Source organism: Lepus europaeus, chromosome 5 (genome assembly GCF_033115175.1).
Source record: "Lepus europaeus isolate LE1 chromosome 5, mLepTim1.pri, whole genome shotgun sequence".
NCBI lineage: Eukaryota > Metazoa > Chordata > Mammalia > Lagomorpha > Leporidae > Lepus > Lepus europaeus.
In genome coordinates this window covers 38,467,213-38,490,965 of record NC_084831.1, presented here as the reverse complement: position 1 = coordinate 38,490,965, position 23,753 = coordinate 38,467,213, and the positions used below count along the sequence as shown (strand labels likewise).

The 23,753-nt window shown below is 48.5% G+C and overlaps 1 protein-coding gene across 1 annotated transcript; it reads left to right on the top strand.

The window, feature by feature from the left end:
• The first annotated feature begins 3,903 nt into the window (after positions 1-3,903).
• LOC133759762 (cytochrome P450 4A5-like) lies at positions 3,904-15,332 on the top strand. The gene is made up of 12 exons (XM_062191258.1): positions 3,904-4,098; positions 6,868-7,009; positions 7,708-7,752; positions 8,231-8,358; positions 9,546-9,673; positions 10,067-10,221; positions 10,623-10,729; positions 10,822-11,012; positions 11,116-11,249; positions 11,599-11,663; positions 11,778-11,854; positions 15,164-15,332. The coding sequence occupies exons 1-12, from the start codon at positions 3,904-3,906 to the stop codon at positions 15,330-15,332; spliced, it is 1,536 nt and encodes a 511-aa protein (XP_062047242.1).
• The last annotated feature ends 8,421 nt before the right edge of the window (positions 15,333-23,753 follow it).

Here is a 23,753-nt window from a genome sequence, read left to right as displayed (position 1 = left end):
TTCTCATGTTGATTTCATGTACTGTCTTTGTCCACTACACTGTAAGGTCAACAAATATTTGGGGAATGAATGAATGACTGAAACATGAGCAATTCTCTGAAGTACTGGGGAAATGGATCACTAATGCACCTGACACAAGTAGAAACTGAGGCTCAGAGAGGCTCCATAACCTTCCTTTCAGGAAGATGACAACAAAAAATAAATGAGCTTTTGAAGTGTCCAAAGTTAAATAACTTGCCCAACGAAATAAAAACTTCATCAACAGCTAACCTATATCTTACACATAATTCTAAAGAAGAAAATATCTAAGCTCGTTAGAGAGTAAAGCACATAAACTATGTTAAAATAAAAATGTTGAGGATGGAGCCAAGATGGCAGCATAGGGAGGGAGCTTACTGATAATCCAGGAGAGACAGATTAATAAAAGTGGAGATAGTGGAGTCTCAGAGAAGAATTAGGGGGAAAACAGCAGAAGAAATTTCCATAATTAGAGGGACACAGTGGATCTATGTGGAGGGCACGGGCACCCACAGCTCAGGACCCCAGCTGCTAAGAGTCTCCGCACCAGTGCTGTAAAGAGAGGTGAGACGAAACCACAGTAGTCCGAGACACTGGTGGAAAAGTGTCAGGAAGAGCCTAGAGGGAACGAGGCTTGAAGCCCTGTGGGGGAAAGTACACCAGCCTAACTAGAGGAGAGAAAAAATAAAAGAGACAGTATAGACATGATTCTCTCTCTCTCGAATCAACTTACAAAAGCCTACAAGCTGATAGAGTGGGCGCCATTTTGGACACACATAACAGCTGCACCAGTTCAGGGCTGTGCTGGGCAATCAGCCATACAGAAAAACCTGACTCTGGTGGGGAGTAATAACAGGAGACTAAGACCTAGTGAATGTGTGGAGCTTATGAACTGGGACTGTGAGAAAAAAAAACTGAGGGTGTGTGGGAGAACTCACAGTGTGGCTGAGACTTGAGTAGTCTCAGTGGGAGACGCCACAGCTCAGGCAGCCCTGGCTACCCGGTGAGAGACATAGCAGGGGAATCTGAGCCTGCACTGAGGACTGCACAGATCCTTTGTGTGGTCCTTGGGACATAGCAGATGAATATTATACCTACTGGGGCTAGCGCTCAGGCACTGATCACCATCGAGGAGAAGAGCTCAGCTGAGCGGAAATACTTCCCTTCTGATTAAGAGAGAGAGAGAGAGAGAGAGAGAGAGAGAGGTTTACCATGCCAAACCTGGGTGTGTCACCTTTGGCACACCCTTAACCCTGAAGAACTGAACAAAGCTCTCTGGCCACACCCATCACAAGCCTCTAGAGATTCAGAAGGGAAGTAATTCCACTCAGCTAAGCTCTTCTCCTTGATGGCAATCAGTGCCTGAGCGCTAGCCCCAGTGGGTGTAATATCCGTCTGCTCTGTCCCAAGGACCACACAAAGGATCTGTGCAGTCCTCTGTGTAAGCTCAGATTCCCCTGCAATGTCTCCCCCCAGGTTGCCAAGGTTACCAAGTTTGTGGCGTCTCCCAGTGAGACTACTCACGTCTCAGCCACACCATGAGTTCTCCCACACACCCTCAGTTTTGGTTTTTTTTTTAACTTTTATTTAATGAATATAAATTTCCAAAGTACAGCTTATGGATTACAATGGCTTCCCCCCTCCCATAACTTCCCTCCCACCCGCAACCCTCCCCTTTCCCGCTCCCTCTCCCCTTCCATTCACATCAAGATTCATTTTCAATTCTCTTTATATACAGAAGATCAGTTTAGTATATATTAAGTAAAGATTTCAACAGTTTGCCCCCACATAGCAACACAAAGTGAAAAAATACTGTTGGAGTACTAGTTATAGCATTAAATAACAGTGTACAGCACATTAAAGACAGAGATTCTACATGATATTTTTAAAAAATTAATTAATTTTCTATGCATTTCCAATTTAACACCAGGTTTTTTTTTTTCATTTCCAATTATCTGGTTTTTTTCACAGTCCCGGTTCATAAGCTCCACACATTCACTAGGTCTTAATCTCCTGTTATTTCTCCCCACCAGAGTCAAGTTTTTCTGTTTGGCTGAGGGTGGGCACAGCCCTGAGCTGATGCAGCCGTTATGTATGTTCAAAATGCCACCTGTTCTATTGTCTTCCCTGCCTCTGTAAGGTGAGTGGAGTGGAGAGAAAGAATCATGTCCATACTGTCCCTTTTATTTTTTTTCTCTCCTCTAGTTAGGCTGGTGTACTTTCCCCCACAGGACTTCAAGCCTCGTTCCCTCTAGGCTCTTCCTGACACTTTTCCACCAGTGTCTCCGGCTACTGCAGTTTCTTCTCACCTCCCTTTCCAGTGCTGGTGTGTAGACTCAGCAGCTGGGGTCCCGAACCGTGGGTGCCTGTGCCTCCACGTAGGTCCACCGTGTCCCACTAATTCTCGAAGTGTTTCCTCTGTAGTTTTTTCCCTAACTCTTCCCTGAGACTACAATATCTCCACTTTTATTAAACTATTTTCCTGGACTATCAGTGCATTCCCTCCCTATTCCGCCATCTTGGATCTCCAACCTGGTTGAACTCTTTAACACACAATTATTCTTAGGTGTTTAAATTTTAACTGAAAAGTGATCTCTGTTAAATATAAGAGTGGGAATAAAGAAGGAAGAGATGTACAGTTTGGCACAGGCTCACTCAGACTTACCCCTAATGGTAGAGCTAGAAATGTGCCAGGGAATTCCAAATCAATCCAATCAAAGCAGCATGCATGTACCAATGCCATCTTGCTATTCAAAGTGAACAGTTTCAGTTCATAATTGATCATAATGATAGGATTAAGTGTCAAAGGGATCACATAAACAAGACTAGTGTCTGCTAATACTAACTGATAGAATTAAAAAGGAGAGTACAATCCAACATGGGAAGTGGGATACACAGCAGACTCATAGAATGGCAGATGCCCTAAACAGCACTCTGGCCTCAGAATCAGCCCTTAAGGCATTCGGATCTGGCTAAAAAGCCCATGAGAGTTTCTCAGGCATGGAAAGGCAAGACACTCCAGCAAAAAAAATGACCTAAATGAAAGATTTCTGTGAGTGAGATCCCAGCAGAAAGAACGGGCCATCAAAGAAGGAGGTACCTTTGTCTGAAGGGAAGAGAGAACTTCCACTTTGATTACGGCCTTGTCTAAATAAGGTCAAAGTTTGGGAACTCAAGAGGCTTCCATAGCCTTGGCAGCTCATGATAAGAGCCTCGGGTGATTACTGACATCATAAATAAAAGTGTCAGTTGTTAAATCAACAACAGGAGTCACTGTATACTTGCTCCCCATGTAGGATCTCTGTCCTTAATGTGTTGTACTATGCAAATTAATGGTAAAACTACTACTCAAATAGTACTTTATACTTTGTGTATCTGTGTGGATGCAAACTTTTGAAATCTTTACTTAGTATATACCAAGTTGATCTTCTGTATATAAAGATAATTGAAAATGAATCTTGATGAAGAATGGGATGGGAGAGGGAGTGGGAAATGGGATGGTTGCGGGTGGGAGGGAGGTTATGGAGGGAAAAGCCGCTATAATCCAAAAGTTGTGCTTTCTAAATTTATATTTATTAAAGAAAAGTTTTTAAAAAATAAAATTAAAAAAAATGTTTCCACTTTCTCAAAAAAAGAAAACAAAAACAGTTGTGAGTAACAGAGAGGGGAAAGTGAGTATGTGCCTGGCCATTACCACTATCAGCATTTACCTCCCCATTTCTCCAGGTGAATCATTCAGGGTTAACCAACTCTGGGAGCGGAAGTCAAGCTCTGCCCTCTGTCACCCTCCCCCCAGGTGGGCGGTACAATCCTGGACATAGGAAAGAGTCATTAGCAGGGGTCAGTGACAGGTAGGGTCAACCACAGGCCCAGAGTCACTGCACCATGAGCATGTCTGTGCTGAGCCCCACCCAGCTCCCGGGTAGCCTCTCCGGGCTCCTCCAAGTGGCGGCCCTGCTGGGCCTGCTCCTGCTGCTGTTCAAGGTAGCTCAGCTCTACCTGCGCCGCCAGTGGTTGCTCAGAGCCCTCCAGCAGTTCCCGTGCCCGCCCTCCCACTGGCTCCTGGGGCACAGCGGAGAGGTAGGAAGGAGTGGGACAGGGACCGGGAGGGCAGGGGCGGCCAGGGCTCTCAGAGTCTGCTGAGCGGGGTTCCACAGGACACAGGCTGGTGCGTGATGAGCACGCGGGCTGTGAGGAGCACACAGCTCACCTCTCGGGTCTGGGTTCATCCCAGCGACAGAGAGCTCACTCCCTCACAGGAAGCCCATCCTGCTGTGACGCAGTCATCACGCATGCCTTCCTCACTCAGTCCTGGCAGCCCTGGACATGGAGGGCACAACTGCTCCTGCCTGAGTCTCCATCTCCAGGCTGAGCACCCCCTACAGCCCCAGCTGTTCTCAAAACAGGCTTCTAGAAGCTTCTTTACCCCAGTCACTCAACACCATCCTCTATGCCTGGTCCTTTGCTTGTCTGGAGACACAGACATCAGTCTGAAGCAGTCCTGCTCTGTGGGGGTCATGGGGTGCGGCGACGACAGACGGGAGTCTCAGAAGGAGCCAGGACACAGGGTGGGCTCATTCTGCTGCGGTGAAAGTGGTGTCACCGCACACCCTGGACTGTGAGCTCCCTGGAGCTGAGTGCACCATCCCCTCCCTGCACCCAGTGCCCAGCACTGAGGCGCTCAGCACTGGCGTCTGGACAGACGGAGGAAGGAGGGAAAGGGGCAGTGGAGGGACAGGGTCACCCCCGCACTGGCCGCCCTGGGGTGGGGATGCGGACCCAGGTGAGGAGCCTCGCAGAGAGGGGCTCATCCGGGGACGGCGCATGGAGCATACATTGGCAGACAGGAGTTTTCACGCACTGAGGCCTCTTGATTCTCTTGTTACCGGCAAAAGGGGCCAAATATGGAGACTGGAAACATCCAACCTCCGCTCCATAACCCTGTCCTCTTCTGCCCCACTGCCCTGTTCTACACCACATTATTCATTAACACCTCTACCTGTCCACGCATTTTTACCTCTGGGCCTCTGCTCACCTTGTGCTCTTGGCCTGGAATAACCTGGCCTCCCAGTGTCCAACCTGCCAATGCCCAACCCCAAGCCAAATCCTCGAAGAAGTTTCCAGGGTCTTTCAAGAACGGAGAGGGCGACTCTTTCCTATGCACTGTCCTCCTCATGGGACAGCGCAGTGACAACTTGATTCAGGTATTTTCCTGCAGTGTGCTAGCTGGGAGCTCCTTCTGGGTAGGATCATCTGACTCACATTTGTAACCATGGTGACTCAATGAGTGAATGAGCACGCGAACAAGGAAGGGCTTTCTAGTGTCCGGTTCTGAGTCAACCCCCTCTCCAGGGCTTCCCCGATGCTTGGACTTCCTTCCATCCCAATAGTAATGTCCTGTGCTGTGTGGCCTCCCAAGCTTCCTGTCTGTCCGGCGAGGCTGTGAGCGCTAGACAGCTGAGGATCCATGACCATGCCTCCATCCAGTGCCTGACCCCGTGCTGGGCACCCAGGTGCTTGGTGATGAAGGAACCTGTTCCACGGCAGGGCCAGTGTCCTCAGGGCTGGTGGCAATGGTGTCAGAAAGCTGTGTGTGGGTTGGATACTTCCACGGCAAGCTGGTGCTTCAGTTCCATAGAAGCAGCAGAAACAAAGAACTGAAATTCCTGCACGGAGTCCAGATGCACTGGGTGTGGAAAGCTGGGGGGAGGCCCTCGCTCTGCGGCAGAGAGGAGGAACAGCTGGGCAGACAGAAGTGGGTGTGCACAGGCCAGCGAGTGTGCAGGTACAGCTATGGGCAGGTCAGCAGCGGAACAGCAGAAGCCTCAGGGCTGGAACATATGGGTTACATAAACCGTCGGCACGAGAGAGGAAGGACGAGAGTCGAAACCAGAAAGCCAAGGACTTTGTGATCCACATCTAAGACTTTCGCAAAACGACTCCAGGCTGTGGGGAACTCACAAAAGATTCTTTTTGACGGGAAGTGAAAATGAGAATACGAAACCCAAATCTCAAAATCACTATTTACACATCCAGATGTTGTGCAAGAAATCTGTATATATTTAACATGTGGAATGACATTAAATGTGTAATCTCTATTTAATCTTTTTACATGTAGCCATATATTTCATCTGAATAAATATGTGTATGTGTGCAGGAATAATGTGGAAACTATAACAACCAGTATGGTGATATAAAATTAGTGTATAAACTTAAAATTTCAATATAATCTATTTTATTCTATGAGTAAACTAAATTATGTTACACAGCTGCCTACCAAGAGACGTAAGTTGTTCTATAATTGTCCATGGAAACTGTTGCACTGAAAGTTTCCAAGGTTCTGCACAACGTGGACACAGTGCCTGACTTAAGCTTGCGGGTGATGTTCAGGGCAAGCCCATAGCTCTGCTCAAGAGGGAGGCCACATTTGGCCTTGGGCCAAGTTCTGGTGAGACAGCAAGGCCCTGGATGAGGCCGTTAGGCCTTTGGAGCAGGGGTTAAGACCCCATTGGGGCTGCCCACATCCTATACCAGAGTGCCTAAATTGGGTACTGGTTCAGCTCCTGCCTCTAGCTCTCTGCTGCTCTGCACCATAGAAAGCTCCAGTCGTCAGGTCTCTCCCTACAGGCTATGCGGGAAAATTGGATTAAGTTCATGGCACCTGGTCTGGCCAGTCCCAAATAAGCCGAATAAAGTAAGAATATGAATCCCAGTCCTCCTAGGTCATAAAAACTTCCAAGGTCTGACTTCTACTGGTAGATCCAGAGATGTTTTCCTGTGATTGTCTTCCTCTCCAAGGCCTAGAGTTAAAGAAAACTTTTCATTGTTTTGTCTTTCACTTGAGAACAGTTCCAGAAGAACCAGGAGCTGCCACAGATTCTGAAATGGGTAGAGAAATTTCCGAGTGCCTTCCCACAGTGGCTGTGGGGGAGCAACGTCCGAGTCCAGCTCTACGACCCAGACTACATGAAGGTGATTCTGGGCAGATCAGGTGAGGACGAAACCTCACTCCAGCTGAAGGGGCCCTTCTTGGTCTCAGCAAAGTGCTCGTCTGAACACCAATATCTGTCCCTTCCACCCACCATGCACCAAACTCACGACCCAACTTAATGCCAATGCATTTACTCGAGCGTTTACAAAAACCGTGATTATTTGTTCAGTGTCTCATGTCCTTTTTGTTGCTGTTGTTTTTAAAAGAAAATTGAGATGACCTGTCATGTAAATTGTCCCAGTTTTGAAAAAAACTTTTATATCCATACCAACTTGAGTTTGGAACTTCTAGTTGTTGGCTGTCCTGAGTCTTGAGGTGGCCAACCCGTGATCTATTTGTAGAAAAAAAAACACAGGATTTGTCTTATTCTTTGGCATGGAGGATATAGCCTGTGTTCTTGCTAACTCACTATTCCAGTCCAGTGGGTGTTTGACTCCTGCTGCCTTGAGTCTACCTGCCCAAGCCAAATTAACTTTGAAGACAAAATTGGTCTACAGCCATACCACCCTGAATACACCCAAACTCAACTGAAGACAAAATTGAAAGAGGGGAGGGAAGCAAGTAGAAAGTGGTCTGGGACCAACTCCCAACTCACAGCCAACAGACATGATGGCAGCCCTGGTCGGATGTCAGCTACCTTGGGAGCTGCTTCATTTGGTCATAGCTATTTTCCTGTAAAGTCCTTGCTTACCTTTCAGACCCAAAGGCTCGCAGTGTCTACGAGTTCTTGGCCCCCTGGATTGGTATGTATGCCTAAAGCAGGACAGCAGTCCCTTCCCCAGCTAGGGTAGTGAGCTTTCACTGCCTCACGGAGAGCAAGGTGCCAGCCGCCACTCTCACGAGTCTCGCCTTGACACCAGCCTCATTTGTCATCTGCCATACAGACCCTCAGCCCTTCCTCAGGCTGGTGCAAGCCCCCTGGGACTCAGCACCTGCCACAGCACAGCTCAGTTGTCACCAGACGTTCCCAGCTGGACATTAACTAAGTCCCTCCTAGATCTGCCCCAGCTCTTTGCAGTCTTTACCCCATGCTCATGTACCAGCCCAGGAGGGAAATTCCTCCTTGTGCAGAGCATCGTGCCTTCCCTGCCTTTTGTCCAAGACATTCCACTTTCTTCTGAGTTTTTGCTCCCTGTACACTGCTCAGTTCTTCCCAGATTATCCTCGGTGGTTTCTCACATCCAGTATACTACATGTGCACACTTACCTGTCTCTGGCCAGGGTATGGTCTGCTCCTACTGAATGGGCAGAAGTGGTTCCAGCACCGGCGCATGCTCACCCCAGCTTTCCACTACGACATCCTAAAGCCCTACGTGGGGCTCATGGCAGACTCCGTCCAAATCATGCTGGTGAGCCCGTCTCTCTCTCTCTCTCTCTCTCTCACACACACACACACACACACACACAAAACCTTCACCACTCACAGGCTCCTCTATCAAACACAAGTGGTGCACAGACAGCCATCACCCACAGCCCCATGGAATAGCACTCTTAGACCATTAATATGAGAGTAGGGCTCCCCAAAGTGGAGCAAAGGCATGATATTGTACTCACTCATTGCTTATTGTACCAAGAGGACTATCTGGGACACAGGACCCTAGCTTCCTCTTTCCAAGTCTTCAACATGGAGGACTAGAGGCATGGTCAATCCTTCCTGACAGCAGGATAGTATACCGTTGGCTGGCCTGCACAGTGGAAGCTTTACTTGTAGGGCAGATGCTCCGGGATGTCACTCGGCCAGGCTCTGGCCAGGGACCCAAGGCTACTGCATAGATTTGGAAACCCATGAAATGAATGCACAGTAGGTCCACACCCTGCCATACGAACACTCCGCCATACGAACACTCCAATCCGAACTCTGATGTCTGACTCAACCATGCTCAGCAAACATCTGATGAAAGACAAGGAATTGAAGTACCTTGATATCCCCATTAAAAGTGCTACTATATGTCCCATGAGTTTCTTTTGCCTTGACACAACCATCTCTTAGCCATGGGCCTGCCAGTGTCTTGGGACTGGCTCAGGTATCAAACACTGAAGAGTCACTCTACTACTTATCATTAAAGAAAAAAGTTTCTCATAAATCAAAGATTGTAACAGAATTCCAAACTTCAAAATTTAATGTAAACTAATGTAATATAATGTAAACTCGGAGGGGCTGGCGCTGTGGCTCACTTGGTTAATCCTCTGCCTGCGGTGCTGGCATCCCTTGTGGGCACCGGGTTCTAGTCCCAGTTGCTCCTCTTCCAGTCCAGCTTTCTGCATTGGCCCAGGAAGGCAGTGGAGGATGGCCCAAGTGCTTGGGCCCTGCACCCACATGGGAGACCAAGAGGAGGCACCTAGCCCCTGGCTTCGGATTGGCATAGTTCTGGCCGTAGCGGCCATTTTGGGGGTGAACCAACTGAAGGAAGACCTTTCTCTAAGTTTCTCTCTCTAACTCTATCTGTCAAATACAAAAAAAAAAAAAAAAAAGAGCCTCAGCTCCCTGGCCCAGGCCTTGGGTGGGAAACAAGAACAAGGCTCACTCTCCCTACAGGACAAATGGGAGCAGCTGGTCAGCCAGGACTCCTCGCTGGAGGTCTTCCAACACGTCTCCCTGATGACCCTGGACACCATCATGAAGTGCGCCTTCAGCTACCAGGGCAGCGTCCAGCTGGACAGCAGGTCCGTAATGACCTCCACCTGAAGGGTCCTTGTGCTCACCATCAGTGTGCAAGCACCTGCCAGCCAGCTCGGGGAGGGGGGTGGAACTTGCATGCTCACCTCCACAAAAGGCAAGAGGCTGACCCAGCCCACACCGAGCTCTAACTGCAGACCAGAGTCCTCCTGCCTCAGCCGTGGATCCCTGACGCCCCCCTCCCCCCACCCAGCACAGGTGGGAGCCTGGCTCTCCTGCCATCCTACAGAGGCCCCAAGGTCACAAGGACTGCAAACAGAAGTGGTGTGTGTCTCCATGCTGCCTGTCCCCAGCGTGGGGAGGAATCTCCTCCCAGAGCCCCACTCTGCCTCCAGATTAGAGGCCCCTCCACTCTGACCTCATCCACGTCCTCTCCTCAGGAATTCCCACTCCTACATCCAGGCCATCAATGACCTGAACAACTTGGTGTTTGCCCGGGTGAGGAACATCTTTCACCAGAGCGACACCCTCTACAGGCTGAGCCCTGAAGGCCGCTTGGCCCACCGTGCCTGCCAGCTCGCCCACGAGCACACAGGTTCTGCCTCCTCCTCCTGTGTCCCCCTCCTTAACCAGCACAGCCCAAAGGAGCTGATGACAACTCACAAGGCAGAGCCAGGCCCATGCTCCTCCTACAGGAGCTGGGACACACACACTGGGTACCTCCCTGGTGCAGGGTCGGGAGCTGAGATGCTGGGCTGCCAGGTGCTGGCAGGGGTTCCCATCACACAGGCGATGACTGAGTGAGGCCCCAGCCCAGCAGCAATCAGCTGAGGCTCCTGGGCTGTGCTAATGCAGGGAGGCCTGCCCTCCATCCCAGGATGCTGGGTCCCACCCCTGACCCACACACCCACTCCCACGCCCACCCTGACCTCGAGGGCAGCCAGGTTGGGGCAGCTGGGGCTCTCAGCTGCTCTGATAACCACTGCTCTGGGGCAGACCGAGTGATCAAGCAGAGGAAGGCTCAGCTGCAGCAGGAGGGGGAGCTGGAGAAGGTCAGCAGGAAGAGGCGCTTGGATTTCCTAGATGTCCTCCTCTTTGCCAAGGTCAGTGTGTGCAGGGCAGGCCCGAGCTTGGCCTGGAAGCACAGAGCCAGGGACAGAGCCCGTGCCCTCTCTCCTGCTGTGGCCTCCCCCAGATGGAGAACGGGAGCAGCCTGTCTGATCAGGACCTCCGCGCCGAGGTGGACACATTCATGTTCGAAGGCCACGACACCGTGGCCAGCGGCGTCTCCTGGATCTTCTATGCTCTGGCCACGCACCCCGAGCATCAGCACCAGTGTCGCGAGGAGATCCAGGGCCTCCTAGGGAACGGAGCCTCCATCACCTGGTGAGTGAGAGCCCAGGAGGCGATGAGGGGGCCCTGCCTGTCTGGGAGGGAAAACCCTGGGGGGCCCAGCCCTGCCCCCTCCTCTGCCTGGGCTTTGTTTCAGGGAGCACCTGGACCAGATGCCCTACACCACCATGTGCATCAAGGAGGCGCTGAGACTCTACCCATCGGTGCCAGCTGTTAGTAGAGACCTCAGCAAGTCTGTCACCTTCCCTGATGGACGCTCCCTACCCAAGGGTATGAACATCCCACCCTCACTCATCTAAGCACTCATTGGGGACACAGAAGATTGGAAATTCTGTCGTGCATCCTCAATTCTGAATCTCTCTGCATCTTCCTTTCCTTGTCATCATAAATGATGCATACTTGGTAATTGGATGATGTGCAGGAAATGTTTTGCACAGAGCTTAAACACAGCAACATCTCAATAAATGCAGGTGCACCTCTGACAGTATCCATGGGTTTGTAGCATGAACATTCTCATTTTCTGAGATGTGGAAGCCTGTAGAGGAAATCTACTCAGGGTTCAGGGCCCCACCCCATGGGGACCATTGGTCTCTTCTCTTGCTCTCCTCCTGCCCCACAGGCATCATGGTCACACTCTCCATCTATGGCCTGCATCACAACCCGAAGGTGTGGCCAAACCCAGAGGTAGGAGGGCGCTGGGAGGATGGCGTGGACTGATCCTTCAGACCAACTCCTCCCCCTGCTGCCACTGTGTTCCCTGGGCCCTCAGGGATCCCCCTTGACCTCTGCTCCCTGCAGGTGTTCGACCCTTCCCGCTTCGCACCAGGTTCTGCTCGCCACAGCCACGCTTTCCTGCCCTTCTCAGGGGGATCCAGGTAAGCGTCCTGTGTGCGCTGATGGAGTTGGAGAATGATGGGAAATCTCAGGGCTCATCCCCAGCATCTGTGACCTGCTGCGTTCCCACATGGGATCTTCAGACCTGCCCTCCTGTGTTGGCATTGCTGGGAGGAAGGCCTCGTGTGGGTGTCTCTGTGAGCCACGTAAGGGGGTGTTTCAGAGCAGTGTTGGGGGTGCCCCAAAGTTCAGGGCCTCCTGGAGGTCTGCTCACTGTGTGGGGGTGTGGCTCTTCTGTGTAAATTACACTTCCCGGGTTGTGCTTTTCAATTTCTCCTTTTCCCACGCACTCTCAAGCCAGCCCAGACCTTTCTGCTTAGTCACTAATCCTTCCATCACCAAACCAAAGGACCAGATGTCCTGTGTTTGCTGCCCGGCATGCTCGGGCGCCCTGACTGGCCACAGACTTGAAGGTCTCGGTGGCCTTTGTAGAAAGGGTCCCACTTGGGGCTGTCACCTGACAGATTTTCTAGTCTTTCCCAACAGAAGGTTCGCTGTATATTTACGTTAAATATCTGTGTCTATATTCCCAGTTCATGAAACTCTGTACATGGAGATCGCTAAACCATGGTCCCTATTCCACACAGTTCTACATAAAGATGCACACAATGAGCTACTTGTAAAGGAAAGCCCACTACTGGGTATATGATACGGCACTGCTACAATTCCCAAACTTTCTTTTGTTGACTTCAAGTTTTAGTCCATCCTTGTTGGAAAAAAATACATGACATTTAAATTATGTTGAGTTTGTAGAGACTTACTCTGTATCCTAATATATGGACTCTTCTTTTAGATTTAAGAATATTTGGTTTATAAAATTGAGTGTTCCACAGTTAGAAGCATATGCATTTACAACCATTGCAGCTTCTTCTTGAGTTGATCTCAAGACCTTCCATGTCTTTTTTTACAGTGGCATGGGTCCCCACAAGGACCTGCTGGTGCAGGGAGAGGGCCAAGGTCACAAGATGGCCAGCTGGCAGGCCCAGCACAAACAGAGCCCAGCTGTGGCAAACATTGCCTCAGATGACAGTGAGGAGAGGTGGGGGGGGGGCATAGGCCCCAAGTCCGGGGAGACCAGCCCCTCATATCCAGGGTCCTGGGGACAGGTTGTGCCCTGCTTTTATGACCCATTTGTGCCTCATGCTGCATGGGCTGGTGTGAGGGTCCACAGCTGAAATGATGGATCTGGACAGGTTCAAAGGCTGCAGTCTTTGTGACTGTTGGGATCAAAAGTCTGTTGGGGGCCAGTGCCTTGGCTCATTAGACTAATCCTCCACCTGTGGCACTGGCACACCGGGTTCTAGTCCCGGTTGGGGCACCGAATACTAGTCCCAGTTGCTCCTATTCCAGTCCAGCTCTCTGCTGTGGCCCAGGAAGACAGTAGAGGATGGCCCAAGTGCTTGGGCCCTGCACCCGCATGGGAGACCAGGAGGAAGCACCTGGCTCTTGGCTTCAGATCAGCACAGCACCGGCTGTGGCGGCCATTTGGGGAGTGAACCAACGGAAGGAAGACCTTTCTCTCTGTCTCTCTCTCTCACTGTCTATAACTCTACCTGTCTAATAAAAAAAAAAAAGTCTGTGGGGTCCCAAGGATGGGACCCTAGGATACTAGAGATTCCCACAGTGGCTCCTTTCTCAAGGTGGAACCACACTCCACTGCATGGCTTCTGGGGGTTGAGAGAAAGACAAAATGAGTCCCTTCTCTGACACAAAGCTACCATGCTTGCTCCAGGTACCTCTCTAACTGGGCTCCGAGCCTATGGCAAATGTGGACCAGCCCTATAGCCAGGCCCACCGGAGTACGGCACCCATGGAGATGGGTTCCACTGAGGCTCCCCTGCATGCCAGCTCTCCAATGAAGATGCCTCCTGGCCATGGGGCTGGTCTTGGCTCACTGTTGTCTTCAGTCTCAGCTCTCCATGGCCTGTAGCTTTCCTTATCTTCTTTGCTGAGTTCTAGAGTTTTTCCTCAGGCATTCATTTAAAATGCAACCATTTGTTTGTTGTTTTGGTTCTTCTCTGGGGAGGACATGAATGTCTGGCACCACTGTCAGCCATCTTGAAAGGAATCATTTCATTTTTAAAATTTAATCAACTTCACTCAAAAATCAAAGCATCTTGTGCTCTTGTCTCTATGTGCCATGTACTCCTTAGAACTGAGGGAACACAAAGATGGAGAGTGTCATCGATGTCTCCAAGGGTTCACAATTAAGATAAAAAGTGTACAAAAAAAACACCTATTCACAAGACAGACATCAGTCCTTTCTTTATTCCTTCACAAACTCATTCCTTATTTCAGTAGTTTATGGACTGCTGCGTGCTCCTGGCACCGTCCTAGGCTCTGGACTGCACCTCTAAACAGAATCACTAATGCTGCCTTGAGAACCCAGCAGAGAGGGATGGCTGGCAAGGAGATATGGGGCAGGAGGTCACTGGCCTGAAGCTGAAGGAAGGGAGGGCTTTCTCAGCAACTTCAGTGACATGAGCTGAGTTAGTGGAGCTGGACACCTAAGTGATAGGTGAGCAGCAGCCTACAGAGCTTGTTGCATCTGAAGCATTTACACCTTGTCCCACTGGCGTGGAGAGCAGGGAAAGATCTGAGCTGGGCCTTAGTTTCAGTGTGGAAGAAAGGGAGACAGGGAGATCAGAGGAGCCCAGGGAGGACACTGAGGGATGGCACGGAGGAACCAGGAGACAGATGCTGGTAGACGTAGCAGTGAGGGTGCACCAAGAGCCTGAACATTGAGCTAGAAGCAGTTGGGACTGCGTTGGGAGGGGTCCCTGACCTATCCCCTGTCCAGGAGCTTCCCCAATGATGCTCTAACTCCCTCTGAGGAACTCAGTTCTTGAGGATCCCTAGCCAGCGAGTGTATGTGAATGTGACCCATTTCTCCCCGTGTGGTCCAGACAAGTGACCTCCCATGGGAAACCAGCCCCTGTGTGTGAAGGGAGGGAGCTCACCAAGTATTAACTCTTCCAACTATTCATGTGATTAGGCTCTTTCCCTTAGAACGATGGCCCTGTCTTACAAGAGATTTAATGCCCTCTGAAGGCCAAAGCAGGGTCAGAGCCAGCCTTTGGGAGGGCGGTAGGCTTGTCAAGTCAGGAGAATGTGACCCAACCATGGCAAACAGAGGTGTGTGTAACCTGTGAGGAAAGGGGTTGGGGCTGATCCACAAGAAGGAGGGCCCTCAGAGGGCCAGCTCTGAGCTGGGGTTCAGAGACCAATGCCTGCCCAGCCCAGAATGAAACCTGAGCTCTCTTCTCATTTCACATCCCTGCCTGGCCCAGGAACTGCATCGGGAAGCAATTTGCCATGAATGAGCTGAAGGTGGCCGTGGCCCTGACCCTGCTGCGCTTCGAGCTGCTGCCGGATCCCAGAAACGTGCCCGTCCCCACAGCACGGGTTCTGCTGAAGTCCATCAACGGGATCCACCTGCATCTAAGGAAGCTCCACTAACCCTGGTGGAGACAAGAAGAGTCTCTGGGGGCCTCCTGCCTTCCAGCCTGTCTTCCTGTCACCTGTGCCTGTCCCCTGCCTGATGGTCCACTTCCTACTCTTTATCTGTCCACCTGCCCTTCATCCACCCACCTTCCTTTCTGCCTCCACCCTCCAGTCTGTCTGCCCAACTTTCCTGCTGACTGCCAGCTTGCTGATGTGGCTATGTGCCTCCCGCCTGTCTGCATCTCTGATTGTCCACCTAATCTCCAATCCCTGCCTGCCCTTCTCCCTGTCTGCCCCTCTGCCTGCCTTTCGCCTTTTTGTTGCTTGCATCTCCCTGTTTTGCCACCATGACCAAATCATCACAGCCTTACTTGCCTAGAGTAACAAACTTCTTCTCATGTAGTTTTGAAGATCGGAAATCTGAATTGGGTTTCACTGGGACAAAGCCAGAGTATTGGGGGGTCCTCACTACCTAGAGCAGCATACTTTGCATCCCGAGGCTTATGGGTGATTTCTCACTATGTTATAAGGACCTTTGTTATTACACTGTGTCTACTCAGATAATACAGAATATACTCATTGTGCTCCAAGAATTAGGACTTGGATATCAGTGGGTGCACTTGTCAGCAGAGCTCAGTCCCTTCCTGCCTGCCATGCAATCTGCCCATCTAAATCTCTGCTGCATAGAGCCTGAATATATTATTGTCATTCACACAAGGCTTTCCAACATCCCTCTTCCTCGGGTAGAGATGGAAAGAAAGGAAGGAGTTAAGGAGTGGAAGAAAGGTGAAGTGACTTCTGCCCCACAGTGCTAGAACTCCATCATGGCCTGGTGTGACTCACCCCCCTCCATGGAGACTCATGCATGTGATGCTGATGCCCCTTATCCTGTCCACCTCTTGCGGTTCCTGTAGTAGAAGAGTTAGACAAAGGAATCTTCTCTAAGGATTCAAACAGGGAAGCTCACACTTGTCAGTGAATGAGATTATTAGTTTGCATTATCACAGTGAAATATCTGACACAGTGAATAAATACTTATTTGTTGACAGTTTTGGAGGCTGAAAGTCCAAATGTTATGATGCAGGCTCTTGCAGAAGTCCCTTGCAGGGCTCAACCAGAGGGATCCCATGGTTTGCAGGAAGCAGAGAGAGTGGTTGGGCCCAAACTTGGGCTTTTATGCAACCCTCTTGAGAGAACTGCTTCTGAGGGCATTCCCCAATGACCTAGGATGTCCCACTAGGCCCTACCTCCTATAATTTCCATCATTTCCCAATATCACCACCCTGGGGACCAAACCTTTATCATGTGGGCCTTTGGGATACACTTACCATTCAAACCAGAGACCATGCCTATTTTCTATTCAGTGGTTAACTTTTCTGATTAGAAATTTTTCAGAATAGGACTGAACATGAAGGCATCTTGAGTTCACCAGAGAGTGCTGATCTGCCATGAGCACTAACTGGACCCAGCTTATCATGGCCCCATGATACCTGAGAATAGGGCCCCAGCCTGACAATGTCAGCCTCTCTAATGTCTAAGGACCTGCAGACTCTGCAAAAGACTCACAGAATGGGCACCCATCTAGCAAAGGTGGGAGTGCAACTGATCTGGCTGGTGGTAGAAGATCTCAGATCCCAAGCAACTCTTCCCCCTGAGGCCGGCCTCTTTCCAATCACCTCCCATCCTGACAGGCCACCCTGAGGGATGAGGGCACCATCAACCCTGCCTGAACTTGATGATTGCCTGGGAGGTAACTTTGGGTCCTGTACTCAACATCCAAGCACCTATGTGTTCTTACCATACTTCTAGTGGTATTTTCTGTGTCCCTGGTGACTTCTCCGAATCCAAGCTCTTTTTCTGGTTCTGAACACAAGTGTCCCCTGGTCCCCACATTTCTTAGCCCAGGGCCCTGAGTCCCTTGGACCTTACTGAGGCCCTTTGATTGAAGCAGCACTTCCCTTCCTGCTTCCTTGAAGTGGTATCTTACAAAGTTGTTGCCTGATGACAGTACTGACTTCCCCGGGCTGGTTCTGTGGCATAGTAGGTTAAACTTCCACCTGCAGTTCTGGCATCCCATATGGGTACCAGTTCATGTTCCAGCTGCTCCTCTTCTTATCCAGCTCTCTGCTATGCGGCCCCTGCACCCACGTGGGAGACCCAGAAGAAACTCCTGGCTCTTTGCTACAGATCAGCTTAGCTAGGGCTGTTGTGGCCATCTGGGGAGTGACCCAGTATATGGAAGATCTCTCTGTCTCTCTGTGTGTGTCTGTAACCTACCACTCAAATAAATAAATGAAATCTTAAAAAAAGAACTGACTTCCCTCCCAGTTCCCAGATCAACCAAGTCCCTGTGCCAGTTCAGCCTTGCTCTGAAAGGCGTAGGCTAGACCACCCATGCTTAACAATGGGGTATGAGCAGCAGAGTCAAGTGGGAATGTCCTAGACAGTATGTTTGGGAGATTCCCTGGTGTCAGATGGTACAGTAGGGCCAGGCTGGCCGTGCTCAGAGAGCATCAGAACAATGGGCATTCACAGAAGTCACTAACGATAGTGTGGAAAGTGGAAGAATGACCTGAACCACATAGCAATTGTCATGTTTCTGACCCAGAAAGATGAGAGATGTGGAGACCTGACACTGGTCAAGGACATGGGGAAGGTTGACAACAAGAAGGAAAACTGGGTATCTACATGTGAAAGATTGACCTGGGCTTCTTATTTATACCACAAACACAAAGTAGCCAAAAATGGATCAAAGAGTTGAAAAACAGCCCACAGAATAGCACAAAATAATTATATATTAAATGAAAATACATAACATACTCCTGTATTCAAGAAAAAAATGCAACAACTCTATGCAAAAAAAAAATGTGCAAAGGACTTCAACAAACACTTCTGCAAAGAAGATATGCAAATAGCCATGAGGCAACATATGAAAAGATACTCCACATAATTAGTCATTAGAAAAATGTAAATAAAAACCACAATGAGATACCACTTTTCATCCTTTTGGATGGTTTTAATTATTTTTTTAGTGGAAAACAACAGATGTTGAACAGAATGTGGAGAAATTAGAACTCTTTTATATTAGGGGTAAGTATAAATTGGTACAGCCAATCTGGAAGTTTGTTTGTTGCTCGAAAAATAAAAACTGCAATTACCATGTGATACAGCAGTTTTCCTCTTAGGAATTGACCCAGAGGAATTGAAAGCAGGAGCTCAAAGAGACACTAGCAAGCTAATGTCCACTGCAGTGTTATTTATGATGACCATACGGTGTAAAGAGCCTGAGTGTGCATCAAGAGAATGGGTACAGGAAATGTGGACTATACATACAGTAGAATAGTGTTCAGTCATATGAAGTAACAAAGTTCTGACACATGCCACATCATGACTGACCTTGATAACAGTATCCAAAGTAAAACAAGCCAGTCACTAAAGGACCTACCTTGTATGATTTCATTTTTATTTAATAGAATGGATACATTTATAGGGTCTGAAAGTAGATTAGATTTCATCAGGGACTGAGGAGATGAAATGAAAAGTATTGGTTATTAGACAACGCACTGCACCCAGCAAACTCATCCTGTCTGAGAGCTGCATCCCTACTGACGGAGAAAACCCACAAATCCCAGACAGAAAGTCCACAGTCTTGGTTGAGGCTGACTACAGCAGACCTAGCCACAGAGAGGTTACACTACTGACCCACCTTGAACCAAAGCCAATGTAGCCTACCCAAGCAACACACTAGGACGTATGGCCAGGAGGAAGCCTTTTGCTACAAAAGTCACCTGATAAAACGGGCAGAGGAAACTGACCTACCAAGTGTGGAAATGTTAACGTAAGGACACAGGAAGCAGGGAGAAGCAGGGTGCTAAGCAAGGTGGCAGCTGAGTAGACCCTCAGGCAAATAGTTCCCGACACCAACATGAAGACACACCATAGTGCTTCATTTGGGGAAGTCCTTGGGCCAGCCTTGTGGCACAGCAGTTAAGGAACCTCTTGCTAGCTGGCATCCCATATCAGAGTCACAGATGCTCTGCTTTCAATCCACCTACCTGTTAATGATGCCTGGAAAATTAGCAGAAGATGGCCCAAGCACCTGGGTCCCTGTCACCCATATCGGAGACCCAGATGAAGTTCAAGGCTGCTAGCTTCAGCACCCCTAGCCCTGGCTATTGCAGCCATTTGGGGAGTGAATCAGTAGATTGGCTATGTCTCTTTCTCAGCCTCTCTCTCTCTCTCTCTCTACCCCCTGACCCTGCGTGTGTATGTGTGTGTGTGTGTGAAAGAAAGAGAAAGAGAGAGGGAGAGAAAGAGAGAGAGAGAGATTCTGTTTTTCAAATTCATAAATAAATTTTTAAAGACAAAGAGGAGGGTCAGCATTGTGATGTAGTGAGTAAAGCCACTGCCTGCAATGCTGACATTCCATGTGGGCACCAGTTCGTGCCCCAGTTGCTCCAATTCAGATCAAGCTCTATGCTAATTACCTAGGACAAACATCAGAGGATGATATGGGCCCCTGCCACCCATGTGGGAAACCTGGATGAAGCTTCTGGCTCCTGGATTGGCCCAGTTCTGGCCATTGCGGCCATCTAGGGAGTGAACCAGAAGATGCAAGATCTATCTCTATCGCTCTCCCTATCTCTATCTCTATCTCTATCTCTATCTCTATCTCTATCTCTATCTCTATCTCTCTATTTATCTATCACTCTCTCCCTGTCTCTCTCCCTCTGTAACTCTTTCAAATAAGTAAATAAATCTTTTTTTAAAAAAGACAGAAAGAGAGAGAAGTCATGTTGAAATAAGCAGGCAAGAGAGTTGCCTGTTTCATTCCTCCCTCAATTCCAAGTAGCAAAACCTAGAGAGAGATACCTCCCACTTGAAGGAAGGAGAGGGTATCAAAACCAGTTCTTGAACTTGAATCTCAATGCCAGGTCCAGTAGAACTCAGAGTCAAACAGCACCTGGCATGGGAGTATATTTAACCAAAGAGGCTATAAATCATTAATGAAAACAATCTTAACAGGACACAAAGAAATGGAAGACTTTCCATGTTCACAGATGTACAGCAGTTGACAGATCCAATATAATCCCCACCAAAATTCCAATGATATTTTGCACAGGACTATAAAAAAACACAACTAAAACTTGTGTGGAACCTCAAAAGACCCCAGATAACCTAAACAATATTGAGCACAAAGAATAAAGCTGACTTAAACTACTTGACTTTAAAATGTGTTAGTAAAGTACAATAATTAAAACACCACAGTATGGGGCTGGTGCTGTGGCGCAGTGGGTTAACACCCTGACCTGAAGCACCGGCATCCCATATGGGCGCCAGTTCTAGTCCCAGCTGCTCCTCTTCTGATCCAGCTCTCTGCTATGCCCTGGGAAAGCAGTAGAAGATGGCCCAAGTCCTGAGGCCCCTGCACCCATGTGGGAGACCTGGAAGAAGCTCCTGGCTCCTGGCTTCGGATTGGTGCAGCTCTAGCCGTTGCGGCCATTTGGAGAGTGAACCATCGGTTGGAAGACCTCTTTCTCTCTCTGCCTCTCCTCTATCTGTGTAACTCTGACTTTCAAATAAATAAATAAATCTTTAAAAATACATAGTATTAGCATAAAATAGAACCATAGATCAATAGAAGAGAGAATAGAGACTCTAGAATTAAACTCATGCATAAAGCCAACTTATCTTTGACAAACACGATAAGAACATGTACTGGGGGGAAAGGGCAGTCTTTTTAATAAATGATGCTGGAAAATTGGATATTCATATGCAGAAAAATGAAATACATTCCTGTCTCTGTCTCACACCATGTATAAAAATCAATAAAAATCAACTCAAAATGGATTAAAGAATTAAATGTAAAACCTGAAACCTTGACACTACTAGGAGAAAACATAATGGCAATTCATTGGCATGAACAAGGATTTTTTTGGAGCAGACCCCAAAAGCACAGGAAATTAAAGCACAAATAGACAAATGGGATTTCATCAAACTAAAGAGCGTCTGCAGAGCAAAGGAAGAAATCAATAGTGAAGATACAGCCTACAAAATAGGAGAAAATATTTGCAACCTATACATCTAACAAGGGGTTAATAACCAGAATACATAAGGAACACAGACAGCTCAAATAAATAATAATAAAATAATCCAAGTTTAAAATTGACAGTAGATCTAATCAGATGTTCTTTAAAGGAAGATATGCAAATGACCAATAAGCACATGATAAAAATGCTCAACATCATTAATCATCATGGAGATGCAAATTAAACCTACAACAAGGTATCACCTCACTGCAATTAAACTATCATCAAGAAGACCGAAGATATTAAGTGTTAGCAAAAATGTAGAGAAAATGGAACCCTTGCAAACTGTTGGTAGGAATGTAAACTAGAATAGACATTGTAGTTTCCTAAAAAAAAAAAAAAAAAAAAAACACAAAAAAAAAACACAAAAAAAACACTAAAACTAGGACTGCTGTGTGGTCCAGCAAGCCCACTGATGGGTGCATATCCAAGAGACATGGAGCCGTCTGCAGAAGAGACATCTGCACTCCATGCTCACTGCAGCACCATCCACAATGGCCAGCAAATGGAAACAACCTAAGAGTCCACTGACTGGTGAATGCACAAAGAAAATGTCGTGCATACACATAGTGGTGCACCCCTCAACCCCAAAAAGAGGCATGAAGTCTTATTCACAGCAACACGGATGGAGCTAGAATCCATTATGCCAAGTGAAATAAGGCATGCACAGAAGGAGAGGTGTCACATAATCTCACTGATGAGTGGAGCGCTTTTAAAAAGTGATCCCAGAGTTGGTGAACTCAAGAGGCTTCCATAGCCTTGGCAGCTCATGACAAGAGCCTCGGGTGATTACTGACGTTATAAATAAGAACGTCAATTGTTAAACAACAGGAGACACTGTGCACTTACTCCCCATGCAGGGTCTCTGTCCTTAATGTGCTGTACTATGTGAATTAATGGCATAACTAGTACTCACACAGTACTTTACACTTTGTGTTTCTGTGTGGGTGCACACTGTTGAAATCTTTACTTAGTATATACTAAATTGATCTTCTGTGTAGAAAGATAATTGAAAATGAATCTTGATGTGAATGGGATGGGAGAGGGAGTGGGAGATGGGATGGTTGTGGGTGGGCGGGAGGTTATGGGAGGAAAAAGCTGCTATAATCCAAAAGTCGTATCTTGGAAATTTATATTTATTAAATAAAAGTTAAAAAAAGTGATCCCAGGGCTGGAGCTTTAGTGCAGCAGGTTGGGTTGCCGCCTGCAACTCCAACATCCATATGGGTGCTGGCTCAAATCCCAGCTGCTCCACTTATGACCCAGCTCCCCATTAATGCGCCTGGGAAAGCAGCAGAGGATGGCCAAGTGCCATCAGTCTGAGGAGGTGAGATTGCACAGAGAAGACCATGTTAGAGACAAGTTCACTGTAGAAGGAGCTGTCTCTTCATGCAGGGGCCACTCAGGAAGGCTGCAGGCAGAGGAAAAGGCCCAGATCCGCCCCTCTCTCCAGTGGGGAAATGCAGCATTCTTTTGCTTGGGCTTGGTTCAAAAATGCTGTTCTCTCCCAAAGGAATTCTATCTAAGCTGATAGCTGTTTTTAGGGTATGGACGATTTCCAGGCATTAGCTAGTAAGATATAGGAATGATACGTTTGCTTTTTTTTTTTTTTTTTTTGACAGGCAGAGTGGACAGTGAGAGAGAGAGACAGAGAGAAAGGTCTTCCTTTTTCTGTTGGTTCACCCCCCAGTGGCCGCTGCAGCTGCTTCCTCCTGGTCTCCCACATGTGTGCAGGGCCCAAGCACTGGGGCCATCCTCCACTGCACTCCCGGGCCACAGCAGAGAGCTGGCCTGGAAGAGGGGCAACCGGGACAGAATCCGGCGCCCCGACCGGGACTAGAGCCCGGTGTGCCGGCGCCACAGGTGGAGGATTAGCCTGTTGAGCCACGGCGCCGGCCTCGTTTGCTTTGTTTTTAAATCAGATGACAAAAATATAAAATAGATTGCAAAATGATTGCTCATGAGACATCAGAGAAGCATAGCTCTTGGAGATGTAAGCTGTTGTGCACTGCTGCTGTTCCTAGGAAGCTGCTCCTTTGGGGCAGTACACAGAATCCAAATAAATACCTAAGCAGCGATGCTTCCCGCCTTGGAATAGCATGTATTACACATGATGTCTACACTGAGTAACAGTGCATTTTGGAGTTCAGGGAAGGGTTGTAATAAAGTGTTCTTTAACTCTGAGTAAGTGTTTATGCATAATATGGAGATGGGGAGGTGACTGTGTGCGTGGCCATCTCCACTGTCAGCTGACAGTTTTCCTCTGCCTACTTTCGAAGGAGGCTCCTTTACAGGGAATCAACTCTAGATGCTGAGCCTCGTGCTCTGGCCTCACCTGTTACCCAGC

Bases quoted from the DNA above. Each gene is read 5' to 3' on its own strand.
- LOC133759762 (XM_062191258.1), top strand. From the start codon at position 3,904: ATGAGCATGTCTGTGCTGAGCCCCACCCAGCTCCCGGGTAGCCTCTCC. The intron at 11,250-11,598 runs GTATGAACATCC...CCTGCCCCACAG, and splicing joins TGGACGCTCCCTACCCAAGG to GCATCATGGTCACACTCTCC. The intron at 11,664-11,777 runs GTAGGAGGGCGC...TGCTCCCTGCAG, and splicing joins AGGTGTGGCCAAACCCAGAG to GTGTTCGACCCTTCCCGCTT.